The 24,425-nt window shown below is 45.8% G+C and overlaps 2 protein-coding genes and 3 non-coding genes across 5 annotated transcripts; 2 read left to right on the forward strand and 3 right to left on the reverse strand.

Moving 5' to 3' along the window:
- Positions 1 to 5,277: 5,277 nt before the first annotated feature.
- Positions 5,278 to 5,415, forward strand: LOC114808887. Its single transcript, XR_003756638.1, has one exon. It is a non-coding gene; the product is annotated as a small nucleolar RNA SNORA7 (small nucleolar RNA).
- Positions 5,416 to 7,478: 2,063 nt separating this feature from the next.
- On the reverse strand, positions 7,479 to 7,616 carry LOC114808885. The gene has a single exon (XR_003756636.1). It is a non-coding gene; the product is annotated as a small nucleolar RNA SNORA7 (small nucleolar RNA).
- Positions 7,617 to 8,784: 1,168 nt separating this feature from the next.
- Positions 8,785 to 8,922, reverse strand: LOC114808888. Its single transcript, XR_003756639.1, has one exon. It is a non-coding gene; the product is annotated as a small nucleolar RNA SNORA7 (small nucleolar RNA).
- A 238-nt stretch (positions 8,923 to 9,160) lies between these two features.
- LOC100681799 (olfactory receptor 6J1-like) lies at positions 9,161 to 10,048 on the forward strand. Its single transcript, XM_007665398.2, has one exon. The coding sequence runs from the start codon at positions 9,161 to 9,163 to the stop codon at positions 10,046 to 10,048; it is 888 nt and encodes a 295-aa protein (XP_007663588.2).
- A 3,456-nt stretch (positions 10,049 to 13,504) lies between these two features.
- LOC114808881 (olfactory receptor 11L1-like) lies at positions 13,505 to 14,440 on the reverse strand. Its single transcript, XM_029057138.1, has one exon. It carries the CDS (start codon positions 14,438 to 14,440, stop codon positions 13,505 to 13,507), a length of 936 nt encoding a protein of 311 aa, XP_028912971.1.
- Between the last annotated feature and the right edge of the window lie 9,985 nt (positions 14,441 to 24,425).

A 24,425-nucleotide genomic window follows, 5' to 3' on the forward strand; every position in this document is an offset into this window, starting at 1 on the left:
CAGCACTTAGCACAGAGGTTGGTATATAATAATGATAATGTGGAATGTAATTGGCACTACTGCACTCTTCTTCCTTAATGGCTTGCCAATCTCTCGTCCTGGTGGGAGGAGGAAGTTATGAGTCAAAGGCAATGGACAACCACACTGCTGTGACAGACTTCATCCTCCTGGGCCCGTCTGATGGATCCCCAAATCCAACTTTTCCTCTTCCTGGTCTTCTTACTGATTTATGGGATTGCCCTAGTGGGGAACCTGCTGACCATGTTGGTGATCCAGGTGGACCCCCACACCTCTACACTCCCATGTACTTTTTCCTGAGTAACCCGTCTTCTTAGACGTCAGATTTGCTTCCTCCACAGTCCCCAGAATGTTGGAAAACTTCCTGTCGGACCAGAAATCCATCACCTTCCCCGAATGCATCACCCAGATCGTCTCCCTCTTCATCTTAGCCACCGTCAAGATCTACCTGTTGGCCACCATGGCATACAACTGTTACCGGGCGAGCGGGCAACTGTTATGCTACCCTGGCAGCTTGACTATCTAGCTCTGTGTACAGCTGGTTCGTGGAGCCTGGCTAGTGGGGGACATCAACGTGGTGGTCAATGCCCTCCTGGTGTTGCGTTTAGACTTCTGCAGGCCTAATCAGAATCTCCACTTCAGCTGTGAGTTTGAGTTGCCCCCACTGTTACAGATCTCCTGCTCCAATATCTTTGCCAGTGAAATGGGTATCCTCTCCCTGGGGGTTTTGCTGGGACTCGTCTCCTTCCTGCTCACCCTCATCTCCTACATTCACGTCATCTCCATCCTCTTTCAGATATGCTCCTCCTGAGGCCATGGCAAAGCCTTCCCCACCTGCTCCTCCCACCTAATCACTGTCCTGTTCTGTGGGACTGTGTTCTTCCAGTACATGAGGCCCTCCTCGGCAGTCACCCCCTGGCTCTGGACTGGGTGGTCTCCATTCAGTGCAGTATCCTCACGCCCATGTTGAACTCCATGATTTATATCCTGAAGAACTGGGACGTGATGAGAGGCCTGAAGAAACTATTAAGAAAGTTCTGGAGTCCAGCTGCTGTTCCGAGAGATTGGTAGTAATAGTAGTGGGTGACTATGGTTATTTAGCACTTACTGTGTGCAAATCACTGTACTAAGAGCCAGGAAAGAAATACATGCGTAGGTGTATCCATGATCTCTGGTCCTCAAGGGGCTGGTCAGTGCTGGCTAGTGGACTCTTCAGTAATACAACTGTAAGGGGTCTTAAGAAGTTTACAAATCCAATCCCCCACATTGGCATCTTGGTATTTTTAATGGGGGTGGGGGGCAATCTGGGTAAGTAAAGAGCATGGGTTGTTGATCAAATGATTCTAAGCTAAGGGGGCTAGGGAGGCAGTGTGGGTTAATAGGGCATGGGACTCAGAGTCAGGACACCATGGTTCTAATCCTGCCTCTGCCACTTATCTGCTGTGTGATCTTGGGTAAGTCACTTAATTTCTCTGTTTTGAGGTTTCTTTATCTGTAAAATATGTATTAACTATCTGTTCTCTATCCCTCTTGGACTGTGAGCCTGGTGTGGAATAGAGGCTGTGTCAGATCTGATTGTATTGTATTGTCCCCAATGCTTGACACATAGTAAGCACTTTACGTGCCATTTTTAATGGTATTTGTTAAGCACGTACCATGTGCCAGGCACTGTACTAAACACTGGAGTAGATAGAAGTCATTCAGGTTGGACACAGTCCCTATCCCACATAAGACTCACTGTTTTAATCCCCATTCTACAGATGAAGGAACTGAAATACAGAAAAATTAAGTGACTTTCCCAAGGTTACACAGCAGACAGGAGGTGGAGCTGGAATTAGAACCCAGGTCCTCTGATTCTCATGCCCATGCCCTTTTCACTAATACTCTTCTTCTTCTTCTTCTAGAGACAGAGGCACAGAGAAGTTAAGTGACTTGCCCAAAGTCACACAACTGATTCGGTACCTCCCTCCTTGACTCTATTTTCAGCCTCATTTCTGTTTATTCTCCCAGACTGGCTCTTCTCTTCCTGCCCATATATGAGTAAAACAAAAGCTGAGTGGGATTTTCTTCTGTCAAGTAGTAACTGTGTATAACATAATAATTATTGCATTTATTCAATGATTACAGTGTGCCAAACACCGGCTAAGCGTGGAGTAAATAAAATCAATTTGGATACTGTCCTATGTGGGGGTCACAGTCTAAGGCAGAGGAAGGGTAGGTATTTTTCCCCCGTTTTTTTCAGTTGAAGGAATGGAGGCCCAGAGAACTTAAGTGACTTGCTCAAGGTGATCCAGATGGTTTATAGTGGAATTGAGTTTCAAACCCGGCTTTTCTGACTCCCTATTCCATGTTCTTTTCACCAGGCCATGCTACTTTTGTTAGACACTAAACTAATCCTGTCTCTGCCACTTGCTTGCAGTCTGACCTTGGGCAAATCATTTAACTTTTCTATACTTTAGCTTCCTCATCTGTATAATGGGAGATTAAATACCTGTTCTCTCTCCCCTATAATTTGTGAACCCCGTGTGGTATAAGAACTGTACCTGATCTGATTGTATTATATCAATCCCAGCAGTTAACACAGTGCTTGACACATAGCAAGCCCTTAACAAACACAAATAATTACTGTTGTAATTATTATTACCGAGTCAGGAATTTTCCAGACTCCTAGTTTTGATCTTTGGCTGCTTTGTTCCAAAACTCCCCTTAGGAGGGTATATCTTGGTGTCTCCAAGGAACGAAAATTTTAATGAGTTCTCCAATCATCTTTCTGCTGAGCAAGAGAAGAATCTAGTGCTTCTCAGGTCTTGGTTCTCCCCGAGGGGTTTAGGTTGGGTTACATGTAAAATCGGCCCTGATCCCTGCCTGGATGAATGTGGAATTTTTGACATGAGCAGTGGACAGTGTCTCTCCTCAGGAAAGATGCCCTCTTCAATACCATCATACACCAGGAGTCCCACCCTTCCCTCTATCAATGACTAAATCCAGGCTCTCCCATGGAACCACATCTGAACAAGAGTTGAACTGACTGCAGCCCCTCTTGATGAACAAAGTCTTGCCATTTTCTTCAGTGACTTTGCTCATGAGGTGCAGTCATCTTGGCTTGGGGCATCAAAGTGGCATGACTTGAACCCACTTTGGACAGAACTAGACACAGGGGGCCGAAGGTCAACTGCTGCATCACTCAAGGACAAAACTCCACAGCACAGATTTCATGTTGCTTCCTGGGAAGCTTGGGGACTGGTTAGAGATTTTTCTGGCTCTCCTGAATTTTTGGGATGGGGAAGACCACATGTCTGGAAGCCTTGGCAGGGAAAGAAATTGAAGAGTGCTATTCCTCAGCCATGTCTCATGTGAGTACGGATAAATGGCAGCCATTTTCTTTGGTCTTCTAGCATCATGCCTAGGCAAGGATTTGGGGAGAAAGTGGAATTGTCCTGCCCAGTAGATGGGAGCAAGGGACCCATATCCATTGAGCCCATGTGGGGCCTTTGGCCCAGAGGGTTCAGGGAACATGCAGACCAACTCTGTTGTATTGTACACTCCTGAGCACTTAGTACAGTGTTCTGCACATAGTAAGTGCTCAACAAATAAAATTGATTCATTGATTTAAAGAGCTACTGATGCTGTGCTGCGGTGCTATCTGCCCTCAGCCCCTCAGTGGCCTAAGACTGCCCCCCGCCCCAGACTCTCTTGATGTCCCCAGTTACCCCTGAATGTGAAGATGTCACAGTCTGGACAGGATTGGCACTTGGCAAAAATGAAAAGGTGAGACATAGCAGGTGGAATCTTGGTGCCCCACTGCTTAGTACAGTTCTTGGCACAAATTAAGCTCTCAATAAATACCATTGATGGATTGTTTCACTGTCTCCCATCTGTCTCCGGGAAAGGGCGTCCATTGCCCGTCATCTTCCTCCCATCCAACATTCACATCTAGAGTGGTTCCCTCCCCACACCCCATTCTGCTGGGGGGTCAAAGCCTCCCTTCTGGCCTCTTGGGTTCAAGGCAGGGAGGGGGAGGGATGCTGAGTGGCAATTCTAGAGATCTCCGGGTTGCTCCAATTCCTCCCCTCTTTTGTCCCCCTCCCTCCCACTGCCCCACAGGAAGCCTTCAAATGACCTCCCCCTCAGTTGGTAGGGGCTGTTAGAGTGAGGAGAGTGGGAGAGGAGAGCTGGCCGGAAGAAGAGAGGAGAGAGAATAATCGCTTCTCAAACGGCTGACTGATTGACTCTTTGGGACTGAATAAACAAGAATAGAGACTACTTAAGCTTGTCTTGTCTACGCTGTAGCGTCGTCTCCGACCCATAGTGACTCTATGGACACATCTCTTGCAGAATGCCCCACCTCCATCTGCAGTTGTTCTGGTAGTGGAGCCATAGAGTTTTCTTGGTAAAAAGAAAGTGGATTGCCATTGCTTCCTTCTGTACAGTAAACGTAAGTCTCCACCCTTGACTCTCTTCCATGCTGTTGCTGCAAAGCACAGGTGAGTTTTGACTTGTAGCAGATTGCTTTCCACTCGCTAGGAATGGAATGGGTAACTGTTTGACTCTCCCTCCCGCAGTCGAGACTAGTATAGTACTGGAAACACTCCAGGTGCGACCCTGAGAGGGGATCTACTTAAGCAGAAACCTCTAATGCCTGGTCATGGAGAGGGTCATATTTACCCCTCTCCTTAAAAATAATTGTATTTGTTAAGTACTTACTATGTGCCAGGGTCTATAATAAGTGCTGGGGTAGATACAAGCTAATCAAGTTGAACACAGTCCATTTCCCATCTGGGGCTCACAGCCTTAATCCTCATTTTGCAGATGAGAGAACTGAGGCACAGAGAAGAGAAGTGAAGTGACTTGCCCAAGGTAACAAAGCAGACAAGTGGCAGAGCCGGGATTAGAACTCAGGTCCTCTGACTCCTAAACCCGAGTTCTTCCCACTAGGCAACACTGCTTCTTATAAAGGATGACTTTCCAACTCCGAGCCATGACTGAAAAATTTTCCAGTCAGGTCAAGTATTCTTAAAACCAACAACAATAATATCAAGTGCCGTCGAGTCATTTCTGATTCATAGTGACTCTATGGATATATTTTCTCCAGAACTTCCTATCTTTTGCCATAATCCATAACCTTTCTAACAGTTCTTCTGTTATTGTTGCTATGGTCTCTATCCATCTAGCTGCTGGTCTGCTTCTTCCATGTTTTCCCTGGAATTCCCCCAGCATTAGTGTCTTCAGTATTTATTAAGTATTTATTAAGCACTTACTGGCCTCTCAGGGTCACACCTGGAGAGTTTTCAGTACTCTACCAATCTTGACTATGGGAGGGAGAGTCAAGCAGAGGCATATCCATTCCAATCCTAGCTTAGGCAGTGACTAGCCAGTGGAAGGCAATCTGCTACAAATCAAAAGTCACTTGTGCTGTGCAGCAACAGCATGGGAGAGAGTCGGGGGTGGACACTCAGGTTTACTGCATGGAAGGAGGAAATGGTGAACCTCTTCAATATTTTTACCAAGAAAATGCTATGGATACACTACCAGAATGATTGCAGAGGCAGGTGGGGCTTTCTGGGAAAGATATGACCATGGCATCGCTATGGGTCGGACACGACTTGACAGCATAAGACAACAAGCACTTACTATGTACCATACCCTCCTCTCAGGCAAATCTTATGAACTTATGTAGTAGTAATATTAGTATTTATAAAGCATTTATGGTACATGTGCAGAGCACTGTTCTAAGCACAGGGAAAAGCATTCATGCATATCACAATAATAATAATTATTATTATTATAATCATTATCTGTTAAGTGCTTACTATGTGCCAAGCATTGGGGTAGACACAAGGCAATCAGATCCCAGTGTCTTCTCTATTTCTGCTAAGCATATTCATTTTGACCAATACAATTCTAAATATTTTTGCATTTGTCTCTTCTATTAGGGTGCAAGCTCTTAGTGGGCTGGGAAGTTTGTTGCTTCACTATTCTACATTTCCCAAATGACTAGTACGATACTTCAGGTGAAATTGAGACTTGATAAATCCTTATGCTTCCAAGTGCCAGGATAATAATAACAATAACGTTGGTATTTGTTAAGCTCTTACTATGTGCCAAATACTGTTCTAAGCACAGGGGTAGATACAGGGTAATCAGGTTGTCCAATGCAGGGCTCACAGTCTTCATCCCCATTTTACAGATGAGGTAACTGAGGCTCAGAGAAGTTAAGAGACTCGCCCAAGGTCACACAGCTAACAAATGGCAGAGCTAGGATTAAAACCCATGACCTCTGACTCCCAAGCCCGCACTCTTTCCACTGAGCCACACTGCTTACAGGATAATCAGATATTGTCCTTGTCCCACCTGAGGCAAACATTCTAAGGGGGAGGGGAACACAGGCATGCCATCCCATTTTACAGATCAAGAAACCCAAGACACAAGTTTCAGCTCTTCTTAAGGTGGGCAATGTAGTCTGGGGGAATGCTGACAATCTCAGAGAACTTAATCAAGAGGAATTTCAGCGGGAGGGCTCTGGGTTAGACATTAAGGCTAGACATCTATCCATTCATTCAATCATATTTATTGAGCACTTACTGTGTGCAGAGCACTTAGTACAATATAACAATAAACAGACACATTGCCTACCCACAATGAGCTTACATTTTAGAGGGAGAGACAGACATAAATATAAATACATAAATTACAGATATGTACATGAGTGCTGTGGGGCTGGGAGTGGGGATGAGTAAAGGCAGCAAATCAGAGTGATGCAGAAGGGAGTGGTAAAAGACAAACGAAGAGTTTAGTCAGGGAAGGACTCTTGGCAGAGATGTGCCTTCAATAAGACTTTGAAGCGGGGGAGAGTAATCATCTGTTGGAATTGAGAAGGGAGGGCATTCCAGGCCAGAGGGAGAACATGGATGAGGGGTAGGCGGTGAGACAGACGAGATCAAGGTACAGTGAGAAGGTTGGCATTCGAGGAGTGAAGTCTGTGTGGTGGGTTGTAGTAGAAAGTCTGTGAGGTGAGGTAGGAGGGGCCAAGGTGATTTTGAGACATTGAAGAGCAGCTTGACCTAGTGGAGAGCACATGGACCTGAGAGTCAGAGAACCTGGGTTCTAATCCTACTTGTCTGCTGTGTGATTTTGGACAAGTAACTTAACTCCTTCTCGGTGCCTTAGTTCCATCACTGGCAAAATGGGCATTCAACGCCTGTTCTCCCTCCTACTTAGACTGTGATCCCTATATTGTTGTTGTTGTCTTTTGCTGTCGAGTTGTGTCCAACCCATAGTGATGCCATGGACACATCTCTCCCAGAATGCCCCACCTCCATCCGCAATCGTTCTGGTAATGGATCCATAGAGTTTTCTTGGTAAAAATATGGAAGCCCCATTGCCTCCTTTCATGCAGTAAACCTGAGTCTCCACCCTCGACACTCTCCCTTACCGCTGCTGGACAGCACAGGTGAGTTTTGACTTGTAGCAGATTGTCTTCCACTAGCTAGCCCCAGCCCCAGCTAGGAATGGAATAGATATGCCTCTGCTTGACACTCCCTCTTGTAGCCGAGACTGGTAGAGTACTGGAAACTCTCCAGTTGCAACCCTGAGAGGTGGATCCCTATGTAGAATTTGATTATCCTTTATCCTTCCCAGTGTTTGACACAGCATGGACCTGAGAGTCAGAAGAACCTGGGTTCTAATCCTGGCTCTTCCACTTGTCTGCTGGGTGACCTTGGGCAAATCACTTCACTTCTCTGTGTCTCAGTTACCTCATCTATAAAATGGGGATTAAGACTGTGAGCCACATGTGGGATATGGACTCTGTCCAACCTGATTCTCTTGTATCTACCTCAGTGCTTAGTACAGTGCTTGGCATATAGTAAGTGCTTAACAAATATCATAAAAAAGCTACCGTAATTTTTTTTAAAGTTGTGAGACTGGAAATTAGTCGACCTGACCTGGAGGTAGAGGAATGTCAGTCAATTGTATTGATTGAGCACTTACTGTTTGCAGAGCACTACCAAGCTCTTGGGAGAGTACAGTATAACAATGTAACAGACACGTTCCCTGTCCACACAAGCTTAATGTCTAGAGAATGGACAAGATAGCCTGCCTAGCTCATTATGGGCAGGGATTGTGTCTGCTAATTCTGTTGTATTGTACTCTCCCAAGCACTTAGTACAGTGTTCTGCACATTGTCCTGTCTTATGCTGTTGAGTCATTCCCAACCCATAGTGACTCCATGGATACATAATAATAATAATAATAATGGTATTTGTTAAGCACTTACTATGTGCCAAGTACTGTTCTAAGCACTAGGGTAGATACAAGGTATTCAGATTGTTCCATGTGGGGCTCACAGTCTTAATCCCCATTTTACAGATGAGGTAATTGAGGCCCAGAGAAGTGAAGTGACTTGCCCAAAGTCACACAGCTTAGTGGCAGAGGTGGGATTAGAACTCATGACCTCTGACTCCCAAGCCCATGCTCTTTCCACTGAGTCATGCTGCTTCTCCAAGAAAGTTGCTGTTAGCAGGATTCGAACCAGCTCAGGGAAACCCCATTGGATTTCAAGTCCAATGCCTTATACCCTCGACCATCATGACACATCTCTCCCAGAACGCCTCACCTCCATCTGCAATTGTTCTGGTAGTGTATCCGTAGAGGTTTCTTAGTAAAAATACAGAAATGACTTACCACTGCTTTCTTCCATACAGTAAACTTGAGTCTCTACCCTCGACTTTCTCCCACGCTGCTGCTGCCTAGCACAGGTGAGTTTTGACTTGTAGCAGATTGCCTTCCACTCACTAGCCACTGCCCAAACTAGGAATAAAATGGGTAAGCCTCTGTTTGACTCTCCCTTCCATAGCCTGGACTGGTAGAGTACTGGAAACTCTCCAGGTGCAATCCTGAGAGAAGGTTCTGCACATAATAAGTACTAAATAAATATGATTGATTGATTGATTGATTGGCCCTTTCCAGACTGAGAGCTCTGTGATAGTTTGGCTGTTTTCTCCCCTGTGATTTTCCCCAGAAAAAGCACTGAGACCGGATGGGACCGGCGAATTGGACAGCAGTGACTGAAATCGTTTTAGTGGGCATCCCCACTACCCCAGAACTAGGCGTTTTCCTCTTCCTCCTCTTCCTCTCTGCCTACATGGTGACAGTGCTGGGCAATCTCCTCATCATCATGCTGATCTGTCTGGATTACCGTCTCCACTCACCCATGTATTTCTTCCTCAGCCACTTCTCTTTCAGCGAAATCCTAACCACGACCTGCGTCGTGCCCCGGATGCTGGCCAACTTCCTGTCAGAGACGAAGTCCGTGTCTTTTCATGAGTGCTTCACTCAGTTATGCTTCTACTTCCTCTTTGGTAGCACTGAGTTCATCTTCTTTGCCATCATGTCATATGACCGTTATGTGGCCATCTGCCAACCCTTGCGGTATCCCACCATTTTGACTCGCTCACTCTGCGCTCAGCTCGTCACCATAGCGTGGTTTGGGTCCTTCTTTCTCATCCTCCCATCCATCCTCTTGAGAACCCGCTTGCCCTATTGCGGGCCCAACATCATCGATCATTTCTTCTGTGACAGCGCCCCCTTCCTTCACCTCGCCTGTGCCGACGTCACCTTCATTGAGCTTCTTGACTTCATCGTCTCCCTCGTGCTGCTGATCAGCTCTCTGGCAATGACCATCATTTCCTACGTCTGTGTCATCTCCACCATCCTCAAGATCCCCTCAGGCAAGGGGCGAAAGAAGGCTTTCTCCACCTGTGCCTCTCATTTCACCGTGGTCTCCATGGGCTACGGGATCTCCATCTTTGTCTATGTCCAACCCACTCAGAAGCGCTCCCTGCAGCTCAATAAGATCCTCTTTGTCCTCTCCAGTGTGGTCACCCCTCTCCTGAACCCCTTCATCTTCAGCCTGCGCAATGAAACAATGAAGAGAGCATTGAGTGAGTCTCTGGGAAGGGTCCAGTCCTTCACCAAGGACCTGAGGGTGATCCCTGTGATGAATTCGAATCCCTGCAGGTCTTGGTCCTGACTGGAAGAGTGTCTATATTTGGCAAAAGGGCTGGCCTTTTGATTTTTTTTATATTAGTTAGGCGCTTACAGTGTGCCAGACACTGTGCTATGCACTGGGGTAAATGCAGCCTAATCAGGTTAGCACTCCCTGTTAATATTACTTACCAGCTCTGTTATTCTGTACTCTCCAAAGCGCTTAATCCAGAGCTCTGCACACAGTAAACGGTCAATAAATAGCAATGATTGAGTGATTTGGAAGTTCGGATTTTTAAATATTTTTAAAGAACTTCTAAATCTCGTGGGCAGGTGGAAAGACCAGTATGAGGTGAGAGACCTGACTTCAAATCCTGGCTCCACCACTTGTCCGCTTTGTGACCTTGTGCAAGCCACTTGATTTCTCACTGCCTCAGTTTCCTCAGCAGTAAAATATGGAGTAATTACCCACTCTCCCTCCTTCTTAGGTTGTGAGCCCCAGGCAGGTCAGGAACTTGACACAATCTAACACTCAATCAGTCAGTGGCATTTACTTACTGTGTGGAGAGCACTGAACTAAATGCTTGAGAGAGTACAATGTAACAGAGTTGGTAGACGTTCCCTGCGCACAGTGAGTTTACAACGTAACATGCTTACATATAAGCTTATAAATATGCACTTGAGAAATTCCACAGTCACCATTAAGATTGCCACAATTATTATTATTATTACTATTATCATTTCATCTCTGATACCACGGACACTCTACAAAATTTTGGAAGATTCCCATGAGGATGGAGAGGAAGGATAGGATTCTCTCCCCTCACAGTGGTGGAGGACAGTGGTGGTGGACAGTGGTGGTGGACAGTGGTGGAGGCTGAGAGCAGCAGACCATGAGAGAACATCTAACAGAGAGAGCATGAGGGGAGGAAAGGAAGGAGAAAGCCATAAAATTGAATGGGAAAGTAGCCTATTAACCTAATGGAAATGGTGGGAAATATTTGGGATGATTGAGCATATTATTTAGGTTATTCACTTTTCACTCCATGACTTATTCATGATAATATTTTGTATTCACCCAGATGTCTAGACTGTAAGCCCATAGTAGGTAGGGAATGTGACTGCCAACATTGTAGTTTTGAACTCTCCAAAGCACTTAGTACAGTGCTCTGCACATATAATTTGCTCAATGAATATTATTGATGATAATGATGATTTCCCTTAAATCACACCACAAGCATCAATCCCTTATACTTCACAACTCGTGAAACACATTCCCCAGACTATAAACTTCTCTACCCCTTCTCATAGCCTTCTCATAAATTACGAGATTTAATGTATGATTTAACCATTTACATGCAATTCTTAACATCACATAGCAAGACAGGATCATGATCAGTGATATTCTGGAATATAATTAGACAAAGCACTAAGGCAATCAATATTCATCACATGAAACCTTTGCTGGATGGGCTGTTGAGAAGAATGGATGACAACCAAATACCCAAAAAACGCTCTATGGTGAACAGAAATGAGGGTGAGGAGGCTGTACAATTGCGGGCTACCCAAACTACCACTCTATGATGAGCAGAAATGGGTGAGAGGGGAATAGACAACAGCAGAATACCCAAACAACTGTCCTATGGTGAGCTGAAATAGGGAAATCATTGAAAGGATGGAGCAAATAGAAATATTTTAAGATCACAAGGAAGCCACAAAGATGTGGACAGTTGGAAGATATCACAAAAGCCAGCAAACTACTCCCACAGCATAAATTTCCAAACTGCTCTCATTCCACTTACCCTCATCTCTCGAACTTCTTGAAATCAATGGGAACTTTTCATGAGGGAGACCTAAGGGAGTGACAGACAGTCGTTCAATTGCTTCCCTTTCCCTTTCACCCTAAGAACACTGTTCTGGACTTGACATGTGCTTTCAAGTACTACAGTGGTTCATGTAACCCCCATTGAAGAGTAGCACCAGTGGTTCATATGATCCTCTCATTGTAGTGTACCACTAGTGTTTTATGTGACCCCCATGTGGTCCCTATTGTAGCAACAGAAGTTCATGTAACCCCACTGAAGAGTCAGTCAGTCAATCGTATTTATTAAGCACTTACTGTGTACAAAGCACTGTACTAAGCACTAGGGATACTACAGTATAACATACATTCCCTGCCCATAACAAGCGTACATTCTCGGGGGGGTACTATCAGTGGTTTACGTGACCGCCCCTCCCCCCCCCCCGCCCAATTAAAAGTAACACCAGTGGTTGATGTGATCCCCATTGAAGAGCACTACTAGTGGTTTATATGACCCCCCCATTGAAGAGTAACACCAGTAGTTCATGTGCCCCCCCACCCATTGAAAGTACCACAAGCAGTTCATTCATTCATTCATTCATTTAATCATATTTATTGAGTGCTTAGTGTGTGCAGAGCACTGTACTAAGCGCTTGGAATGTACAACTCAGCAACAGATAGAGATAATCCCTGCCCATCAATGGGCTCACAGTCTAGAAGGGGGAGATAGACAACAAAACAAAACAAGTAGACAGGCATCAATGCCATCAAAATAGATAAATAGAATCATAGATATATACTCATTAATAAAATACAGTAATATGTACAAATATACACAAGTGCTGTGGGGAGGGGAAGGGGGTAGAGCAGAGGGAGGGAGTAGGGGAAATGGGGAGGGGAGGAGGAGCAGACGGAAAGGGAGGGCTCAGTCTGGGAAGGCCTCCTGGAGGAGGTGAGCTCTCAGCAGGGCTTTGAAGAGAAGAAGAAAGTTAGTTTGGTGGATATGAGGAGGGAGGGCATTCCAGGTCAGTGGCAGAATGTGGGCCAGGGGTCGACAGAGAGACAGGCAAGAACGAGGCACCGTGAGGAGTGGAGTGTACGGGGTGGGCTGTAGAGAGAAGGGAGGTGAGGTAGGAGGGGGCAAGGTGATGGAGAGCTTTGAAGCCAAGAGTGAGGAGTTTTTGCTTCATGTGAAGGTTGATAGGCAACTACTGGAGGTTTTTGAGCAGGGGAGTGACATGCCCAGAGTGTTTCTGTAGAAAGATAATCCAGGCAGCAGAATGAAGTATAGACTGAAACAGGGAGAGACAGGAGGATGAGAGATGAGAAAGGAGGCTGATGCAATAATCCAGTTGGGATAGTATGAGAGTTTGTACCAGCAAAGTAGCAGTTTGGATGGAGAGGAAAGGGTGGATATTGGCGATGTTGTATAGGTGAGACAGGCAGGTTTTGGTGACGGATTGGATGTGTGGGTTGAGAGCAGAGTCAAGACGACAGCAAGATTGTGGGCTTGTGAGAGGGAAGGATGATAGTGCCGTTCACAGTGACAGAAAAGTCAGGGAGAGGATAGCAGTTGATGTGACCCCATTGAAGAGTATGACCAATGGTCCCTATGACTCCCATTCATAAGTAGCCCCATTGCATAAAGCCAGCAGGGTGATGGAGTGAGACCAATGAGACCCTTTCTTCCTCCCATTTATTTTAGATGCTACTATTCCTCTTGACGACCTTCCTCAGTATCTCTTTGAAGTCCCTGTTCCTCAAGCTATAGACGATGGGGTTGAGCAGCGGGGTCACCACCGTGTAGAACACAGAGATTACCTTGTTGAGATCGGGCGACAGGAGGGCGTTGGGCCGGACATACATGGAGATCATGGTCCCGTAGTAGATGGTGACCACAGCCAAGTGGGAACCGCAGGTGGAAAAGGTCTTCCTCTGGCCCGATGCAGAGGGGATCTTCAAGATGGTGGACACGATGAAAACGTAGGAGAACAAAGTCATGAGGAAACAGATGCACAGCACCATAACGGACAGGATGAAGATGACCGTCTCTGTAGCGGCCGTACTGGAGCACGAGAGCTGCATTAGGGGAAGGAGATCACAGAAGAAGTGATCAATCTGGTTGGGCCCGCAGAACCTCAACTTGGAGATCATCAAGGAGGGAACGAGGGCGGTCCAGAGTCCAGCCATCCAGGACCCCACCACCAATTTCATGCAGGCTCCTGGGCTCATCAAGGCAGTGTAGTAGAGAGGGTTACAGATAGCCAGGTAACGGTCATAGGCCATCGTGGTCAGCAGGAAGCATTCCGTGGCCCCAAAGAAGACAAAGAAGTAGAGTTGTGTCATACAGGCCGGGAAGGAGATGGCCCGTCTCCAAGACAGCAGGCTGGTCAGGAGCATTGGGGCGATAGTCGTGGTGTACCAGATCTCCAGCAAAGAGAGGTGCTTGAGGAAGGTGTACATCGGGGTGTTGAGCCGAGGATTCTGGCTCACAATCACGATGATGGTCAGGTTCCCGGTGACGGTCAGGAGGTACGTGAGGAGGAACACAGGGAACAGCAGGGCCTGTAGGGCTGAGAGATTCTGAAAGCCCAGAAGGTGGAACTCTGTGACAGTGGATGTGTTCCTGGGTTCCATCAACTAAGTGTGGAATCAATAGCAATAATAATAATTGTGGTATTTGTTGAGTGCTTACTATGTGCCAGGCACTGTACTGAGCGCTTGGTTGGATACAAATGAACCGGATTGGACATGGTCCCTGTCCCACATGAGGCTCTCAGTCTCAATTCCTATTTTGCAGATGAAGTAAGTGAAACACAGAGAAGTTAAGTGACTAGCCCAAGGTCACACAGCAGAGAAGTGGCAGAGGTGGGATTAGAACCTATGGTCTTCTGACTGTCAGGCCCATGCTCCTTCAGGAAAGGAAGAAGAGGAGGAAAGCAGGTAATTGCATTGTTTTTTTAAATGGTATTTGCTAAGCTCTTACTATGTGCCAGACACTGTACTAAGCACTGGGGTAGGTACAAGATCATCAGGTTGGACCCAGTCCATGTCCCACATTGGGCTCATAGTGTTAATCTCTTCCTCAGGCTTTCCAAGCTCTACTCTCAGAGGGGGTGTGATTCAGCATGGCCTAGGGAAACGGCATGGCCTAGTGGATAGAGCATGAGCCTGGCAGTCAGAAGGACCTGGGTTCTAATCCTGACTCTGCACATGTCTGCTATGTGACCTTGGGCAAGTCATTTCACTTCTCTCCACCTCAGTTACCTCATCTGTAAGTGGGGATTAAGACTGTGAGCCCCATGTGGGGCAGGGACTGTATTTAACATGATTAGCTTGTATCTACTTCAGCACTTAGAATAGTGCTTGATATATAATAATGATGGTATTTGTTAAGTGCTTACTATGTGCCATGCACTGTTCTAAGCCCTGGCACTGTTCTAAGTGCTGATATATAGTGACCACTTAATAAACAGAAGCAGTGTGGCTCAGTGGAAAGAGCACGGGCTTTGGAGTCAGAGGTCATGGGTTCGAATCCCGGTTTGGCTACTTGTCAGCTGTGTGACTTCGGGCAAGTCACTTAACTTCTTGGTGCCTCAGTACCTCATCTGTAAAATGGGGATTAAGACTGTGAGCCCCACGTGGGACAACCTGATTCCCCTGTGTCTACCCCAGCGCTTAGAACAGTGCTCGGCACATTGTAAGCACTTAACAAATACCAACATTATTAAATACTATAATAATAATAATAATTATCATTATTATTTGCTCCTGGGCTCCAACACCTAAAGGGGGGATTGGGTAGGAAGGTCAGAGTTAGAAGAGGAGGAAAGGAGGTAATTCCTTCTTTTTTTTAATGGCATCTGTTAAGCACTTACTATGTGTCAGGCACTGAACTAAGTGCTAGATCATCGGGTTGGAAACAGTCCATGTCCCACATGGGATTCACAGTCATAATCCCCAATTAACTGATGAGGGAACTGAGGCACATAGAAGTGAAGTGACTTGCCCAAGGTCAAGCAGCAGACAAGTGGTGGAGTCAGGATTAGAACCCAGACCTTTTGGCTCCCAGGCCCATGCTCTCTCTACCAGACCACCCTGATTCTTTGTGGGCAGGGAATGTTTCTATACCAACTCTGTTATACTGTAATCTCCCAATTGCTTAGTTCAGTGCTCGGCACATAGTGAGTGCTCAATAAATACCATCGATTGACTGGTTGATTGCCAAATGAGGAGCCAAGCTGGCAGTTGCAAAAATCCATCTAATAACCATAACAATGATGGCGTTTATTAAGCGCTTGCTATGTGCCAAGAACTGCTGTAAGTGCTGGGGTAGATTGGGGATATCTCTATCTGCTTGATTCCCTCCCTCCATGGCTCCTCAGTCTTTCCAAACTCAAGTCCCAGTGGGGTGTGTGGTTCAGATGATCTAGGCTCTGCCTTTGAGTGAGAGGGCATAAGGTTGAGAAGTAGCATGGCCTAGTGGATAATAATAATTGTGACATGTATTAACTTTATTTACTATGTGCCAGGCACTTTACTGAGCACTGGAGAGGGCACAAGCAAATCAGGTTTGACACAATCCCTGTCCAATGTGAGGCTCACACTCTTAATTCTCATTTTACAGATGAGGTAACTGAGGCACAGAGAAGTGAAATAACTTGCCCAAGGTCACACACACAGTGGACAAGTGGCAGAGCCAGCATGAGAACCCCTGACCTTTTGACTCCCAGCTTCTTGGTCAATCCACAATGCCATGCTGCTTCTCTAGATAGAGGATGGGCCTAGTAGTCAGAAGTAGTAGTTCTGGTAGTTCTGGTTTCTAATTCTTCCCTTGCCACTTGTCTGCTGTGTAACCTTGGGAATTCACTTCACTTCTCTGTGCCTCAGTTACCTCATATGTAAAATTGGGATTAAGACTGTAAACTCCATGTGGGACAGGGACTGTGTCTCATTGGATTAGCTTGTATCTACCCTAGGGCTTAGTACAGTGCCTGGCACATATTAAGCAATTAACATATACCACAAAAAAGAGTGTTGGCTCTTTGAGGGCAGGGACTGTGTTTGCCTACTTCATTCATTCAATTCATTCATTTAATCATATTTATTGAGCACTTACTGTGTGCAGAGCACTGTACTAAGCCCTTGGAAATTACAATTCAGCAATAGAGACAATCCCTTTCCACAACGGGCTTACAGTCTAAAAAGGGGGAGACAGATATCAGAACGAGTGAACAGGCATCAATATAAAGAAATAGAATTATAGATATGTGCTATATACACTAGCGTTGTGGGGCTGGGGGTAGAGCAAAGGGAGTGAGTCGGGGAGACGTGGAGGGGAGGGGGAGGTGAGTAAAAGGGAGACTTAGTCTGGGAAGGTCTCTTGGAGGAGGTGAGCCTTCAGTAGGGCTTTGAAGGGAGGAAGTGTAATTGTTTGGCAGATTTGATGAGGGAGGGCATTCCAGGTCAGAGGTAGGACATGGGCCAGGGGTCTATGGTGGGACAGATGAGAACGAGGCACCATGAGGAGGTGAGCGGCAGAGGAGCGGAGTGTGCCGGCTGGGCTGTAGGAGGAGAAAAAGGAGGTGAGGTAGGAGGGGGCAAGGTGATGGAGAACTTTGAAGCCAATAGTGAGGAGTTTTTGCTTGATATGGAGGTTGAATAGGCAACCACTGGAGATTTTTGAGGGGGGTGGTGACATGCCCAGAACGTTTCTGCAGAAAGATAATCCGGTCAGCAGAGTGAAGTGGGGAGAGGCAAGAGGGCGGGAGGTCAGCAAGGAGGCTGATGCAGTAATCCAGTCGAGATAGGATAAGTGACTGTACTAACGTGGTAGTGATTTGGATGGAGATGAAAGGGCGGATCTTGGTGATGTTGTACACCACCTAGTACAGTGCTCTGCTCACAGTAGGCACTCAATAAATACCACTGAACAATTGAAGAGGGAGCACATAGCCTCAAAGAAAAGGGGGCAGGTATGATTTGAGCTGAAGGAGGTCCTCAGGTGTCATTATTCTTATCATAATAATTATACCAATTATTGTTATTATCTTAAGCACTCACTGGTTAAAGAGTTCGGGGTGGGAGGTAGAGAGTTTCCTAGTTGCTAGGTGAATTCACAAGGGAGGGCTAACATATCTCCTTTAATTCCAATTAGATTAAATCTGGCTCATCTAATGTGGAAATTCTCTGACTTTCTAAATATGCTAATATCTAAATACAAGATCTATCAATCTCTTATATTTATTGAGTGCTTACTGTGTGCAGAGCACTGTAGTAAACACTTGGGAGAGTACAATATAACAGAACTGGGAGACGTGGTCCCTGTCCAAAATGAGCTTACAGTCTAGATGGGGAGCTTTGGCAAAAATAACATCTCTGATCTTGACTCAAGAGGCAATCTCCAAACCAATCAAAAGTATTTACTGAGTGCTTACTGTGTGCAGAGCACTGTACTGAACGTTTGGGAGAGTACACTCTAACAATGTATCAGGCACATTCCCTGCCCACAATGGGTTTACAGTCTCCAGGGAAAGAAAGACTTTAATATAAATAAACAAATCAATAACAGATATATACATTTGTGCTGGGGGAATGGGTGATGAATAAAGGGAGCAAGTCAAGGTGATGCAGAAGGGAGTTGAAGAAAAGGAAAAGAGGGCTCAGTCAGGGAAGGCCTCTTGGAGGAGATGTGCCTTCAATAAGGCTTTGAACAGAAGGGAGAGTATTTGTCTGTTGGATATGAGGAGGGAGGGTGATCCAGGCCAGAGACAGGCTATTGGTGAGAGATCAGTGGAAAGATAGATGCGATCAAGGTACAGTAAAAAGGCTAGCGTTAGAGTGCTTACTGTGTGCAGAGCATTGTACTAAGTGATTTGGGGAGTACAAAATTCTAAGCTCACTGTGGGCAGGGAATGTGTCTGTTATAGTGCTGTGTTGTGCTCTTCCAAGCTCTTCGCACAGTGCTCTGCACATAATAAATGCTCAATAATTACCATTGATTGGTCGATCAATTAATTACAATATATCAGAGTTGATATATCCCTTAGTTCAGTGCTCTGCTCACAGTAAACACTCCTCTAGACTCTAAGCTGATTGTGAGCTGGGAATGTGTCTGCTTATTGTTGTATTATACTCTCCCAAGCGCTTAGTACAGTGTACCGCACATAGTAAATGCTTAGTAAGTGTGGTTGAATGAGGGGGAGAGTATAATCAAGTCCTTTGGGCAGGTTCTCAGTCCTGAAATCTCGGGAGCAAAGCTCCTTCATTCAGTCGATCATATTTATTGAGTGCTTATTGTGTGCAAAGCATTGTACAGTACAACAACAGACACATTCCCTGCCCACAACGAGCTTACAGACTAGAAGGGGAGACAGACATTAATATACAGGAATAAATAAATAACAGATATGTACATTTGTGCTGTGGGGATGGGAGTGCGGATGAATGAAGGGAGCAAGTCAGGGCGACGCAGAAGGGAGTGGGAGAAGAGGAGAGGAAGGCTTAGACAGGGAAGGCTTCTTGGAGGAGATGTGCCTTCAATGAGGCTTTGAAGTGGGGGAGAACAATTAACTGTCTAATAGGAGGAATTATTACTACTGCTAATAATAATAATAGTATTTGCTAAGGGCTTACTATGTGCCAGGCACTGTACCAAATCCTGGGGTGGACACAAGTTAATCAGGATAGGAGGATGAGAAGCCTAGTGGATAGAGCACAGACCTGGGAGTCAGAGGACCTGAGTTCTAAAGCTGACTCTGCCACTTGACTGCTGTGTGACCTTGGGCGAGTCACTTCTCTGAACTTCAGTTACCTCATCTGTAACATGTGGGACATGGACTGTATCTTCTACCTACCTCAACGCTTAGTACAGTGCCTGGTGCATAGTAAATGCTTAACAAATCTTAATTTTAAAAACCCCAAAGATATTCCCTCACCAGAAATTATCTGTCTAATCCAAAGGGCGGTAGTCAAAAAGTACAACCAAACTCAGGAATTCAGTGGAATAGGGACAAGGAGCTTTATTATGACATAAAATCATGACAGACCTAGCCTCCCTCTACACTACAAGCTTGATGTGGGCAGGGAGCATGTCTATCAACTCAATACCATAAAAAACCCCAAACCCCAACACCCTCCCCCCACCCACCAAAGAAAACTCTCTTTTATTATACTCTCCCAAGTGCTTAATTCAGTGCTTGGCACACAGTAAGTGCTCAAAAAATACCATTGATGATGAGGATAACCAGCAATCTGGAATTCTGGATCTTGGGCTAGCCAGTGTATCTAGCTGCCTAATTAACTGGAAAGCAGCATGGCGCAGTGGCTAGAGCATGGACCTTGGAGTCAGAAGGTCATGGGTTCTAATGCCGGCTCTGCCGCTTTTCTGCTGTGTGGCCTTGGGCAAGTCACATCATTTGCCTGTGCCTCAGTTACCTCATCTGTAAAATGGGGATTAAGACTATGAGCCCTAGGCGGGAGAGGGACTGCGCCCAACCCGATTTGCTTGTATCTACCCCAGCGTTTAGTACGTGCCTGACACATAGTAAGCACTTAACAAATATTATAATTATTAATTATTAACTAAGGAAGGAGGAGATAGAGTTAGAGAAGGTACAGAGGAGAGTAATTTATAAGATTAAAGGAATGAGAGGAGGCATCCCTATGGGGATTGACTGACAAGGATAAGACTTTTCAGCCTGGAAAGAGGAAGTCTGAGTTGCGATGTGATTGAAGTTGATGGAATCACAAGGGAAGGGCAGAACCACAAGGAATTGATGTTCATGAATAATAATAATGATGGCATTTGTTAAGCGCTTACTAGGTGCCAAGCACTGTTCTAAGCACTGTGGTAGATATAAGGTAATCAGGTTGTCCCACGTGGGGCTCACAGTCTTAATCCCCCTTTCTACAGATGAGGTAAGTGAGGCGCAAAGAAGTTAAGTGACTTACCAGTCCCACAACACAGCAGATAAGAAGCATAGCCTAGGGGATAGAGCATGGGCCTGGGAGTCAGAAGGACCTGAGTTCTATTCCTGCCTCTGCCAATTGCTTGCTGTGTGACCTTGGACAAGTCACTTAACTTCTCTGTGCCACAGTTTCCTCAACTTTATAATGGGGAATAAATACCCAATTTCCCTCCTATTTAGATTGTGAGCCCCATGTGGGATGGAGACTGTGTCCAAAATAATTAACTTGTCTGTACCCCAGTGTTTAGAACAGTGTTTGACACATTGTAAGTGCTTAACAAATACCATAAAAAAAATAAGGAGCATGGCCTGGTGGAAAGGAAACAGTTCTGGGAGTCAGGAGACTTGAGTTCAAATCCTAGCTCTGCCACTTGCCGGTTGTGTGACCTTGGGAAAGTCACTTAACTTCTCTGTACCTCAGTTTCCTCATCTGTAAAAATAGGGATTCAGGGGATCTGTTTTCCCTCTCCCTTAGACATGAGCCTCTTGTGGGCTAGAGACTGTGTCTGATCTGATTGTACTGTAGCCACACCAGCATTTATTTATTATTACAAAGCCAGAATGTGTATTGGTTATTACAAACTCAATGAAGTTTCTAGATGGTTTGTTCAAAACAAACAAAATGAAAAAAAATGGATAAGCAGCATGGCTTAGTGGAAAGAGTCCGGGTCTGAGAGTCAGAGGACCTGGGTTCTCATTCCAGCTCTGCGATTAGCTTGCTGTGTGATCTTGGGCAAGTCACTTCACTTCTCTGTGCCTCAGTTCTCCTGTTCTCCCTCCTAGACTGTGAGCTCCATGCAGGTCAGGGACTGTGTCCAACTCAGTTAACCTGTAACTATCCTAGCTCTTAGAACGGTGTTTGACACAGTAAGCGCTTAACAAATACCATTAAAAAAGCCCCCCTCCCTCCCCCAAAACCATAAAAACGTTTTTCAAAGAGAAAATTCTAGTCACATAAGAAGGTCTGCCAGTTGAAAATAGCTTCTGGAACAGATTCTTTCTGGTGAGAGGAGGGTGGGCTAGATGACCTCTCTACCATTAAAATTTTAGGGTCTTATTACTATATTGATAAGGGTATTTATTAAATGGTTATGAGCCAAGCACTGTGCTGAATGTGGCGGTATCGGCTCATCTTCCTGCAGAAACGATCTGGGCATGTCACTCCCCTTCTTAAACAACTCCAGTGGTTGCCAATCAACCTCCGCTCCAAACAAAAACTCCTCACTCTAGGCTTCAAGGCTCTACATCACCTTGCCCCTTCCTACCTCTCCTCCCTTCTCTCTTTCTACCGCCCACCCCGCACGCTCCGCTCTTCTGCTGCCCACCTCCTCACCATCCCTCGGTCTCACCTATCCCACCGTCGACCCCTGGGCGATGTCCTCTGCGGTCCTGGAACGCTCTCCCTCCTCACCTCCGCCAAACTGATTCTCTTCCCCTCTTCAAAACCCTACTTAAAACTGACCTCCTCCAAGAGGCGTTCCCAGACTGAGCTCCTCTTCTCCTTCTACTCCCTCTACCACCCCCCTTCACCTCTCCGCAGCTAAACCCTCTTTTCCCCTTTTCCCTCTGCTCCTCCCCCTCTCCCTTCCCATCCCCTCAGCACTGTACTCGTCTACTCAACTGTATATATTTTCATTACCCTATTTATTTTGTTAATGAAATGTACATCGCTTTGATTCTATTTAGTTGCCATTGTTTTTACGAGATGTTCTTCCCCTTGACTCTATTTATTGCCATTGTTCTTGTCTGTCCTTCTCCCCTGATTAGACTGTGAGCCCGTCAAACGGCAGGGACTGTCTCTATCTGTTGTCGACTTGTTCATTCCAAGCGCTTAGTACAGTGCTCTGCACATAGTAAGCGCTCAATAAATAGTATTGAATGAATGAATGAATGAATATAAGAGGAGCAGATCAGAGACAGCCGCTGCTCCACATGGAATTCACAGTCCATGGCGTGAGAAAGACAGGTATTTTATCCCCACTTTACAGGTGAGGCACAGATAAAGTGACTCTTCCAAGTTCACACAGCTGGCAAGTGGTTTTCCTGGGAGAGATCTTCAGGGCTCAGCATTATCTCCAAGCACTATGCTAAGCACTGAGGTAGATGCACAGCACTCACAGTCTTAGACATGGGGGAAAAGGGTATTTTATCCCCATTTTACAGATGAGGGAACTGAGGCACAGAGAAGTGAAGTGACTTGCCCAAGTTCACACACAGCTGACAAGTGGTGTGTGTCTACCAACTCTACCAAATCCTTAGTACACTGCTTTACTCACAGTAAACTCTTCAGAAATATAATTGATTGATCTCTTGTGAGAGACTTGTAGGGCCCGAGATTATCTTCAAGCACTGTGCTAAACACTGAGGAACACTGCTAATTCCACCCCTCCCACCAGTCAGCCACACCCTCGCCATTCCCTCAACCTCACCCCTGCCCATTGGACCTCAGACCTCTTACCTGTCGGCTTTCTCTTCTCCCTTCCAGTTTCCTACTCTGAACGTGGCTTCCGTCCTGGAGATTCACAGAGTAGTGGAGTCTGATTTGGAAAGTGATAGGGAGAGACCTGTATTTCAGATGCTCCAGCCACGCCTTGAATGGCTCTAGGGAAAGAGAAGGCTGATATAGCCATCCCATGGTGCTGATAGTGGGTTGGAAGTCAACCTTGCAGTGATATGAGGTGTCTCTGGGGTCCTGGCTCCTCATTCATAACCTTATTCCCCAGTCACTAGGAGATCCTATATCACAAGATCATGAAGAAAGCATTTGTGGTAGAACTGAAATCTCAAAGATGGTTTATTATACAGCCAGAGGGAGGGGAGGTCTCATGTTAGATGTTAGGACCCGAGTTTTTTTCTTTTAAATTGTATTCATTAAACGCTTAGTGTGTGTCAAGCACTGTTTGAAGCGCTGGAGTAGATTCAGATTATTCAGCCCTGTCCTACATGGGGCTCAATCAAGTAGGAGGGAGAACAGGCATTGAATCCCCATTTTGTAGTTGATGAAACAGGCAGAATGAAGTGAAGCGACTTGCCCGAGGTCACACAGCAGGCAAATGGTGGAGTGTTATTAGAACTCAGGTCTTCTGGCTCCCAAGCCTCTGCTCTTTCCAAGATGCCTCCTGTTTCTCTCTGGGTATCTGCCTTAGACATTGAGTGGTTTGCCCAGTACCCTCACCCTCTCTCTTCTCTGCCTGTCAGGTTCCCACTGAGGCAGTGGGTGCAACGAATCAGTAGGCAGTCAGAGGTGAAGCACATATGAGAAGCAGCATTGTCTAGTGAATAGACCACGGGCCTGAGAATCAGGAGGATCTGGGTTCTAATTCCGGCTCAGCCACTTGTCTGCTAGGTGACTTTGGGCTAGTTGCTTCACTTTTCTGGCCTCAGTTACCTCAACCATAAAAGGGGGATTAAAACTGTGAGCCCCATGTGAGACAGGGACCATGTCCAACCTGAGCTTAGAACAGTGCTTGACACATAGTAAGCGTTTAACAAATGCCATCATTATTATTATTAACAAATATCATCATTTTTTATTACCCCAAGTATGAGCCAATGTTTGTTCCATGCAGAACCCACTGACTTTAGACTGTAAACTCGTTATGGTCCGGGAACGTGCCAGCGAATTAGGGAAGCAGCATGGCATAGTGGAAAGA

The sequence above is a fragment of the Ornithorhynchus anatinus genome, unplaced genomic scaffold (genome assembly GCF_004115215.2).
Source record: "Ornithorhynchus anatinus isolate Pmale09 unplaced genomic scaffold, mOrnAna1.pri.v4 scaffold_344_arrow_ctg1, whole genome shotgun sequence".
Taxonomy (NCBI): Eukaryota; Metazoa; Chordata; class Mammalia; order Monotremata; family Ornithorhynchidae; genus Ornithorhynchus; species Ornithorhynchus anatinus.

Excerpts from the sequence above, each read along its gene's own strand:
- LOC100681799 (XM_007665398.2), top strand. The coding sequence starts at position 9,161 with ATGGTGACAGTGCTGGGCAATCTCCTCATCATCATGCTGATCTGTCTG.
- LOC114808881 (XM_029057138.1), bottom strand. The coding sequence starts at position 14,440 with ATGGAACCCAGGAACACATCCACTGTCACAGAGTTCCACCTTCTGGGC.